This window comes from Staurois parvus, unplaced genomic scaffold, assembly GCF_062004578.1.
Source record: "Staurois parvus isolate SC_StPar_1 unplaced genomic scaffold, SC_StPar_1.0 ptg001316l, whole genome shotgun sequence".
Classification (NCBI taxonomy): domain Eukaryota; kingdom Metazoa; phylum Chordata; class Amphibia; order Anura; family Ranidae; genus Staurois; species Staurois parvus.
The window spans coordinates 1921399-1932596 of NW_028319112.1; the positions used below are offsets into that span (position 1 = coordinate 1921399).

The 11198-nt window shown below is 39.5% G+C and overlaps 1 protein-coding gene and 1 pseudogene across 3 annotated transcripts in view; both read left to right on the forward strand.

Annotated features, from left to right (window-relative positions):
- The window catches only part of ARMH4 (armadillo like helical domain containing 4), a 304815-nt gene extending 298162 nt beyond the window's left edge, over window positions 1-6653 (forward strand). For 2 of the 3 annotated variants that reach the window (XM_089661128.1, XM_089661129.1), the window contains exon 8: window positions 403-6653. In XM_089661128.1, coding sequence (XP_089517254.1) covers window positions 403-471 — 69 coding nt within the window. In that variant the 3' untranslated portion in view covers window positions 472-6653. The remainder of the gene's footprint in view (window positions 1-402) is intronic. The other variant, XM_089661130.1, reaches the window with a different exon arrangement.
- On the forward strand, window positions 1158-1254 carry LOC149437093 (U6 spliceosomal RNA; annotated as a pseudogene).
- Window positions 6654-11198: the final 4545 nt, after the last annotated feature.

The following is an 11198-nucleotide window of genomic DNA, read 5'->3' on the forward strand; positions in this document are numbered from 1 at the left end:
ACGCTCGCTAATATCCTTTTTTGTCAGGCCAACATATGTTATTGGCAATCCATATCATGAAGCAAAGTTTTCAAACAGAGGCTGTGAAAAGAACGTATGGACCCCAGAGTTGATGACTTCAAAGTAACATGTACCTTGTTTAAATATTTCCGATGATGGAGCCTAACTGGCTGCTAGTGCTTTTGCTGGCTTTCCTCTTCCACTGACTACTGCTGCTCAGGGAGTTACAGGAAGCTGATATAAAGTTGAATTCAGATGCTTTACTGTCTGTCTGGAGTTCAACATTAATAGCTCAAAAAATACTGCAGTATCTGTCTTTTCCCAGCCTCCACCACTGCAGTGTTTGTCGATTACAAAGTGTCAGATGCTCTTTAACGATTGTTCCATCTTTTGTTTCCTAAGCAGAGAGAATTTAACAGCATGCAAGACCGCGTCATGCTCTTAGCAGACAGTTCAGAAGATGAATTTTAAATGGAACTGCTCGGAGCTGCGAGGGGGACTTCATGACAGTTCTGCAAGATGAGAACACCAGTCCTGCAATCTCACTGCTATCAGCCAGCTGTGTAACAACCCTGTAGTGATCATCATGCATTGAGATCGGCAGCATGCTGTCTTGTACATGTCTGTTTTTATACGACAGTGAAATGATACGTGTTAATATGCAGAGTCCTAGTGCAACTGTGATATATGTTTTATAGCAAGCTATTTTTTGTACTGAGTTACGTTGTAACAATCACTATGCTGATCTTGTTGGAACAATCCAGGAGGTATGAATAGTAAGAATTTCATGGTAATGATGGGAGCTGAGTTTACAGTGTAGGGTAACAGTAATGTAATATAAAAAATGTCATTTAGCCTGCCACCCATAGCTCTGAAGGCAGAGCAGATGCATTGGGGGGTATATTCTGCTCCCATGTTCCATGCAGGGAGAACAGAGCTCATCTGGCTTTGTGGTCAGGTCTTATAGAGCCCCTTGAGCATGCATTGAGTAGCATACAGATTATTCTTTTGCAGAGCTGTATGGAAGGCAGTGAGACTGTCTGTCTTCAATGCTCATGATGAATGGTCACAGATGTGTTCCTGCCTATTCCTTAAAGTGCCCAGTAAGCCCAGCATACAACTTAATACAAGATTTTGTAAAGAAAATGCACAGGTGTGTCCTCGCTTTACGAGGACATCTTCTGAATGACACATAGATCAGCATGGCCCTAACACATAGATGACACAGAAATTCATGAAGTGCTCCATATTTAAAATTTTTAAAAAAATACACGTGTATTCCTGTAATACACTTTTTTTGACATGGTAAAAGGGGCTGGTACAATAAATCCTTTAAATGTTTTAAATATGATGTTCTGTTTTGTTTGTACAGGCGTTTGTTTTGTTCATTTGTCTAAGGTTTAAACTAGATATTAAGCATTTTTTTTTCTTTTGCAAATTATGTATTCTTAACATGTCTCTTTAAGCAGAATGAATTCTTTAAAAGGTTATTTGGGCATAATGGCATTTAAAATGTTTGAATGATAACTGTTCTTGAAGTACAGTTACCCTTCAACTGAGACCCCCCCCCCCTACAAAGTCTTAAAAGTAACCTGCCCTTGTTCCTGCCAGATCCACCATGTGGACCACTGGGAGTTGCAGCTGCAGTTTCTGTGCAGCTTCTTCTGCGCATGCACAGAAAAGTCCCCATTTATTCCTATGGGAAGGTTATCCATTGCTGGGATAGGTGACCTCTCCATATGAATAAGATGCTTCATTGTATTGAGTCACACAGCATCAATGTAGGAGGAGCAAGACAGGTGAATTAAAGGTGGTCCTGCTGAAAGAAAAAAATCTATCGACTCCCCCCTCCATGCTAAACATCGATGATGGACAAACCTCCCCTGCAGGGTTTTGTATTCTGACAGCTCGTACCCTTGACTATCAAAATATCTGAACACAACAACAGTGACACAGCAACAGCATCTGATTCAATGGAATCACTTGTTGGCCAACAATTTTCAGCTTGGTTTTCAAATTGAAAGATGTTGGGCTGGAGAGTACCCGTGACTCAAATTTCAGCTGGTTCATCAGTAAATGGAAACAATTTGCTAAGTGTATCACAAGCTTATGAGTTTAAGGCGGGTGGAATCTATTAAAACTATTCTGAAAGTACAGTTATCCTTTAATGCACTTTTCTGCCTTAATTAGATTTTTAAAAAGATTGTTGATTTTTAAAGTTCCATGAAACCACTTACATTTTTTTGTGTGTGTTGGCTAAATTGCATCGGCATTCCTAGAGCCTTGATTGTGCCATCAAAGTATGAGCCTGGATTCACACTGATGTGGTGAGGCATATCGCATGTGATTCGCACAGGAACCACACCGCATTCCTGTGCAAGTCACATGCGAATTCTGTGCGGTGCGATTTGAGACATACATTTTGTATGGCTCAAATCGCACCGCATCTGCACCAGAAAAGGTGCAGGACCCTTTTTATGGTCCACATTAGAGTCAGATTCCGATTCTGCACACTGCACGGCGTTTTGTGAACCGATTTCGAGGTGATGTTAACATACATACCTGCAGCGGGTTCGCATGACCAGGGTCCGATTGTGATGTAGTGCGAAATCACACAGAAACTGTGAATTCTGCACTCATCAGTGTGAACCCAGCCTGAGGGGGATAAGCTTCTTGTTGCATTTATTATTATATTTATTAAAATGATATAGATGTCCAGAAATGATGCCATTGTTAATATTGCAGCACGGATAAGCAGAATAGATGATTTAACAGAAATTGTTAATTAACATACTCCATAGTCATATGGTAGTCGGCAGTAAGGTCTTATTCCTTCCAGTTCCGGAATGTGGGCAGGCACTGCTACATCATTCAGTATAATGCAGCTGGTCCTGCATTGCACATGGTGATATTGGGAAGAAGAGCTTTGACAAGAACAGTTGGGGTCTGACAAGAACATTGGCGTACCAGTTGTCACAACCTGAACCGACAAGTAGGAAGATTATGAGACCGTTGATTAAGAAAGGATATACTCTCTGTTGAGTCATTCCCCAGAAAAATACAGCAGCATATTCTTTATCTTCTGGGGGAAGGAAAGATTTTTTTTATTTTTAAGAACAGCCCAGAGTTAGGCTTTAAGGCCTTCTCCTGGATCTCCTAATCACAATGAAGGTTTCCTTGCTGCATTACAAATATGTAAGCTAAACCCATAAATATTAGTCACTGTATGGCCAAGGCTGACACAGCTATTGGCCTGAATGATACGAAGCTTTATAGGGTGAAGGCAAAGTGATCGCTTATTTAGGGCTAAGCTGTCAGCGTTTTCAGAGACTTGGAACTAAAAGTCCCATGGGGGAATTAGGGGGTGTCTGCAATTTTCTTGATTTCTGTTTGTTGAGGTTTTATTATGATTTTTCTGTTTGAAATGCAAGTATTTACATTTTTTGTTACAATTTTTAAACTGCCATTTTAGCTTTAAAACCATTTTAATATAGATACTTTCTCTAGAATAATAAATACCCTATATTGAAAAACAGGACATTCCAATTTCTTGCCTACTGTGTTGTGGCCACTCCCTGTTGTCATACCTTCCCCACTTCCTTTCTGCTGCCACAGAACTCTTTTGCAGCCTTGGTGAAAATCCATGGACTTCCAATTCCGAGAAATAATTCCAAGCTGCTACTTCTGCCCTCTTGCAATGCAGCACTTGGTGCCTGAGAGACCAGGCCCGCATGCCGCTACATAGGGGTTTCCAAACACAATTCTATGCCCCAGCCATTAAAAAGGAAGGAGCATGTCATTATTGCATCTTTGATTTGGTCAGACGATGTGGCAAGATTAAGCGAAAATCCTCCTTCAAGATATTGCTATAGATGGATCTTTTTTTTTTTCTTTGATCAACCAGCTGATTAAAAAAAAAAACAAATGGATTCCCCATTTCACACATTGGAGGTGGATGAAGGAATCCTCCATGCTGCACTATTGTTTTCTAACAGTGGGACTTCTCCACTGTCAGAATACACAGATCAGCACTGCAGCCGCTTGAAAGAGTAAACACCAATATTACTTTTCAAGTGAACCTGATTGCTAGATCGACTTCTCTTTAGTGGGAACTGCCATAGATGGATCTAAATTCATCCGGTCCCTGCTGAACTGGCAGAATTTTGATCCATCTAAGGACAGCCGAAAAAGCCATAAATAACAAACCAGTGAGTGATTCTAGCCAAACAAAGACTACTTTTTGGTTCAGCCATTTATATTTTACTGTACATGGCTATGGAAGCTGTGAATTATCAATCTAAAGATACTTTAATAAACTGGGTACATCTAATGCTGAAAAAACTCAAGAAAAACAAAAATGTAATGTGTTTGGTCATATTCACTAAACTGAGGAAGGTATTTAGATTTCAGTGATCATGTCTTTCTTAAGTCACTGATAGGCTGCAGTCTCATGATGTGTATGCAGGTGACAAGCTAGTTTTAATGTTTTGTTATGTATATTACATGTGATGTTTCTGCAATGTACTGTACATGCAGATGCAAAAGATTTGCTGCCCTGCAAGAGCCCCCCCCCCCCACTACAAAATTTTTTTTTATAAAAAAGCAATGTGAATAAATTGTGCATTAAAACAAGTGGCAGCTTAAATACCAGCAATGTGATCAGATAAAGAAATATTCGGTAGGATGTTTTCAAGTTTGGATAAGTAAAGGCTAGTATGCACCTTCCCTCATATTTCTCAGCCTGTATTATCCAAGATATTTTTATCTTGCCTCCCAACATTGTCAGACTAAAATCCAGGCAGCCACGCCGTTCGTTATCAAGCACCAAATCTTTGAGCTTATTAATAATTTGGGGTTTGTTCTATAATTAGGCCAGATGATTTTATATGCTGCAGCCTGCATGTGGATGATGTATGACAATGAACCAAGAAATCCAATGTAGAGCTGTTACCAGGGCTGCATTTAAGGTTTAGGAAGACATGAGTGAGTGATGTTGTCCCTTCATAGAGACTAGGGGTTAGGTTAAGAGCTAGGTGCTTGTTAGAGGCTGATGGTTAGGGGCTAGGTACTAGAAATAGAGTGTAATGATCAGGGGGCTAATATTTTTATGTCATTAAAGAACATTTTCCTTACTCCCTTCAACACAAGGGGTTATTTACTAAAACTGTATTGTGCAATATCTGGTGCAGCTTTTGCATAGAAACCAATCGGCTTCCACTTATTTTTTGTCAAAGCCAAGCTCAAGTTAGAAGCTGATTGGCTACCATGCACAGCTGTGCCAGATTCTGAGTGCACCTGTTTTAGTAAGTCTCCCCCAGAGAGTCCACTATGAGACTATCATTATGGAGCCTGGACCACAGACTTTTTTCATTTCCAATTATGCTACTATCTCTTTATTATGGAAGTTGTGCTCTTCTAAATATAAAGACTATAGTTAAAGTGAAAAGACTTTAAGGGAAACATATGGATTTTAGGTCACCTTATAAAGTAAGGTGAGTTCATATATATAACAGGCACCTCCAGGAGGCTGCTCACAAGCTCAAGTTTATTCCAGAGTCCTGGTGTCCTTCTAGGTATGGACCACACAGCTTCCTAGTCACTGAACAACCAACCTTCTCCCATCCTGTTCTTTTGCCTTTCAGTTGGCCAGTGAGTTTATAGGTTGCATTTCAAAGCCAATACTAAAGTATCAGGGAAGAGGGCAGGAGGAGGTGAGCCACTTGTTGGCCAGAAACAGAACATCAAGTTCTTGGAATCCTGGATGCTTTGAAGGTAAACTTCAGCAACAAGGCATCTGGAGGTGTCTCATTTATGGACTTGGGACTATATTACAGTTTGTTGTGCCCATACAGTTTTGTATGAGTTCTGCCATTTACCAGTTTAGCTTCCTTTCCAAAAAGTGATATGGGGGCCCACTAATGCCTTAAAGCAGCCCTGATTCTGTGTACCGAGATAGAGTCAGCCTGTTCAGACATCTCAGTGTTTGGAAGAAGTCCAACCACCTAATAGCTTCTCCAGATACTGCATGGTTCACATCCCTACTCCCCGCAGTCTGACTCCACCTGCTTCATATAACATAAAGTACAATACAAAAAGGAGAGTCTAGCTCTCTGATGAAAACTGGTGTAGGTGGGCCGACCTGGGAACGTAGGCAATGGGACCTCATTACTTGAATAATTGAGAAAGAAAAGAAGCTAAGGTTAAATCACTCCACCTAACATTGAGATATTTGTTTTGAGTGGACTGGCCCATTAAATGTTGACGTTGCCTAGCTTTACTATGCAGAAGTGGTCTTCAGTGATTGGAGCTGGATTGCCCCAATTTAGGAAGACATAAAATATGTACAAATAACTAGCCAAACCCCAGCATTATACACTATAGCGTAGACATAAGGCAATACTAATATGTGTGTAGAGATGCTATTGAATGCTACTTTGTGCTTGTCAATTTTCTACTGTATCTATGACATGAGCCATAGGTCATGTCACTGAACAAAGGGCAACTTAGAATTTTGACTTTGTAGCCATTGGTTTGGTAATAGAACTGAATAAATATCTTCTTACATGTACTGCATGAAGAGTCTCTGTAGAATTATATGCTGCAAGTTGTCAGTATGAACTATTGTCTCTTTTCAATTAAAAGGGTTCCCAATTTCTGTTGTGTTGTTTGTGATGTCCACCTGCAAAACACACATTGAAATTAGACATAGGGTGACATTTAAAGGGGACAGATGGGAGCTTCTGTTGCTGGATTAATTTAAAGTGGCTCTAGCAAATCCCTGCCCTCGAAAAAACACATTTTTTATTTTCACTAGCTACAGTATATGCTTGTTTTAGGTAATTAAGTAGTAAAGTAAGGGTTAGGATGTCAGTAGAGGTTCACTTTAACAGAACAATTTAGTAGCTGTTTTTTGTTAAAAATATAAAAATCTTTTAAAATTTCAAAATAGTAAACATACTTTTCGTATTTAATTTGTTTTTATTAGTAGTGCTTCAAAGTACACTCATGTTCAGGTGAAACTCGAAAAATTAGAATATGGTGCAAAAGTTCATTTATTTCAGTAATGCAACTTAAAAGGTGAAACTAATATATGAGATAGACTCATTACATGTAAAGCAAGATAGTTCAAGCCGTGATTTGTCATAATTGTGATGATTATGGCTTACAGCTCATGAAAACCCCAAATCCACAATCTCAGAAAATTAGAATATTACATGCAATCAATAAAGCAAGGATTGTACATAGAACAATATCGGACCTCTGAAAAGTATAAGCATGCATATGTACTCAGTACTTGGTTTGGGCCCCTTTTGCAGCAATTACTGCCTCAATGCGGCGTGGCATGGAAGCTATCAGCCTGTGGCACTGCTGAGGTGTTATGGAAGACCAGGATGCTTCAATAGCGGCCTTCAGCTCTTCTGCATTGTTCGGTCTCATGTCTCTCATTTTTCTCTTGGCAATGCCCCATAGATTCTCTATGGGGTTCAGGTCAGGCGAGTATGCTGGCCAATTAAGCACAGTAATCCCACAGTCATTGAACCAGGTTTTGGTGCTTTTGGCAGTGTGGGCAGGTGCCAAGTCCTGCTGGAAAATGAAGTCAGCATCCCCATGAAGCTCGTCTGCGGAAGGAAGCATGAAGAGCTCCAAAATCTCCTGGTAGATGGCTGCTTTGACCCTGGACTTAATGAAGCACAGTGGACCAACACCAGCAGATGACATGGCTCCCCAAATCAACACAGACTGTGGAAACTTCACACTGGACTTCAAGCATCTTGCAGTGTGTGCCTCTCCATTCTTCCTCCATACTCTGGGTCCTTGGTTTCCAAATGAGATGCAAAAGTTGCTCTCATCAGAAAACGAGGACTTTGGACCACTGAGCAACAGACCAGGTCTGTTTTTCTTTAGGAGCAGCTTGACAAGAGGAATACGACATTTGAAGCCCATGTCCAGGATCCGTCTGTGTGTGGTGGCTCTTGATGCACTGACTCCAGCCTCAGTCCACTCCTTGTGAAAGTCCCCAACACTTTGGAATGGCCTTTTCCTGACAATCCTCTCCAGGCTGCGGTCATCCCTGCTGCTTGTGCACCTTTTTCTTCCACACTTTTCCCTTCCACATAACTTTCTATTAATGTGCTTTGATACAGCACTTTGGGAACATCCAACTTCTTTTGCAATTACCTTTTGAGGCTTTCCCTCCTTATGGAGGGTGTCAATGATGGTTTTCTGCACAACTGTCAGGTCAGGAGTCTTTCCCATGATTGTGATTCCTACTGAACCAGACTGAGAGACCATTTAAAGGCTCAGGAACCCTTTGTAGGTGTTATGGCTTAATTAGCTGATTAGAGTGGGACACTTTGAACTGAGAATATTGTACCTTTTCACAATATTCTAATTTTCTGAGATTGTGGATTTGGGGTTTTCATGAGCTGCAAGCCATAATCATCACAATTATGACAAATCACGGCTTGAACTATCTTGCTTTGCATGTAATGAGTCTATCTCATATATTTGTTTCACCTTTTAAGTTGCATTACTGAAATAAATGAACTTTTGCACGATATTCTAATTTTTTGAGTTTCACCTGTATACTGCTTCACTTTAAGTATAATAAATGCCTAGTATTATCACATGTACTCAAATTGAAAATTGCCAGTAACATTCATTTTGATATAAGGAGATTTCACATGGCTGTGATAGGTTGAGCCTGTTTTTTCTGCAGAGCTGCTCATGTCACAAGACTGAATTTCTATAGAGAATCTGTGATCAATTATGATATGCGGTTTCTCGGCTTTGTGCCCTCTAACAGATTTTGCATAGTAGTATATGCCATCATCAGCTTGTCTGTAAAAATTAAAGCTGGAACTATCGTTCACCCACAGGGGTCTAAATAGAATTAAAGAAAAAGTGAGGGGTTAAACCCTGTTCCATTTCACCCAGAAAGAGACATATATACAGTTTCTGTTGTTCACGATTATCATTATTTTCACAGACTTAATTTTTTTTTATTAAAGAGAGTTTAACAAAACCTAGATGAATACATAAGAGATTATGTAATAATTGATCAGGTCTTCATTCAAGAGAGGGATGGTAATATACAATTTCTTGAAGGTTTTTTCCCCAAGGATCATATATGTATTTTGCTGAGAACAGAATAGAGATGTCTTCGGTGAAAGGAGATGGTTGGTAGCTATGTGGTAGATTTAGAAGACCAAAAAGAGCATGGCAAGGTTGATGAATTGCCCTAATAGTAGAAATAGGGAAAGAGAAACTGGGAATATGGCAAAGTAACTAGTTTGGAGGAGACGGAATAATTGTCAGTGGAAATGGATGTTCTTTTTTTAACGGCATACATTACATTCCCTGTCTGATTGGGATCACCATATTTAATAACAGGGACTTTCTACACTCCTAATACCCTGCATACAATAATTGGTTGGTGGTATGAATTTTATTTTCTGCAGTACCCATTTATCCCAGCAGGTGGAATCTAATTGAAACCCCTAGTAAATACCAAGCGATTGTTACATGCAAATAGGGGATTTATGTATTTGAATAACCTTTTCAGTTTTATGTTCCCAAGAAGATACATTTTTTGAGTAGGCTTTGTAGGTCTCATTTAGTCATATATGGTTTTCTGACAGTTTGCTTTGAGTTTCAAACTTCTTCCTATCACTAGGAACTAAAAGCCACCATTATCACAGTGGAGGTAAGATTACTGTTGGGTGGTTTAGGAGATAACCGACTTTAGAATAAAATTGAGGCTGCATTGCCTGAAACGAAAGAAAAAAAAAATAGCTTGTTACTGAAGAACAAAGAAAAATGGAAGGTGATTCAAAGGCACATACCACAAACAAAAGTGAAGAACTTAAAAAAAATACAAAATGTACCTATAAACCACCATTCTGGTGTCCTATTGCAATGTGCAATCATCTAGTATATATTGTATCTCTGAATGTCTGGGGGAAAAAAAAGGACTGCACCACTAAGCAGTTGTTTGCTGAATCTGTTGTGACAGCTGTCATCATGTCACTTTCTTTGATAGATATTTGGTACACAACATAGAAATGCTTTAAAGCTGAACTCAAGACACAATCACTGTCATTTAATATGTTCCTCAATACCCACAACTGATATAAATCTATTTTTCTGCAACAAATACCTTTGGTGAATCCTAATATTAAGTTGTAAATGTAGCTGTGACATCACATCAGAGTTGTTGCAGAAACCCAGCAGGTCATTACTCTCACAGGCTCCTTGCATAAAGCTACAGGGGGCGGATACAAGACCAATCACCCTGCACAAGGACAGAGAACAGCACTGACTAGTCTTTGTTACAGGAAACTTCTGCACAGAGGAAATGTGAAGGAGTTGTATGGATTACTGCACAGAATACACAAATCAAGTAAGGATACATATGCTTCGTGTTCAGACAATATTTTTAAGCCACTTATTAACTTTAAAAGGGAACTTCTAATGTGTTATTAAAAAAAAACACCTTTCTTGTGAATGGAATAGAAGCTTCTCAGTATGCACACAGCTGTGACTCAGTGAAGAGAGACACTTCTTTCCATTTCTTTTAGCATTGAGAGAACCCATTGCGCCTGTTCAGTGCCCTTGCCGAATAAAAACCTAGCGGTAGGCTTTGTAGGAAGGCCCAGAATACTATATGAAGAGGTCTTATGGGAGCTGTCTTTATTACATGCTCACTTCAAAAATCATATTTTAAATATAAAACATCATTTAATACAAATATAGACTTTCAAAATCAATAAAACTGAAAACAAAAATTGCTTTTTTCTTTAAAAGTAGACAGAACTGAAAATGAAGCTTTAGTTTGTAGGCAAGGGACATTTAGGAATAGTTGTAAAAAAAAAAGAGCACACTAAAAATTACATTCTTGCTGCTAATCTGATATTTTGTGATGCCAGTTTCTGAGCCAAATGGTTGTGTTCAGAGAGAAGAAATTTGACAGAACAGGGTGTTGATGTGCCTTCCTCATCCCCCCTACCTTGCTCCAAACACCAGAAAACCTTCATAAATCCATTTCACGTATCTGAATCTGCTGTCATGTGACTTTGTGGTGCTTCTTCCTGGTGTAAAGATCCAGCACTGCAGTCCGGGCCCACTGCTGATCAGTGTTGTTGCCACCTGGGTACCACTGGAGTTTTCAGAACCTGTGAGTATTCACCCAATGCAAA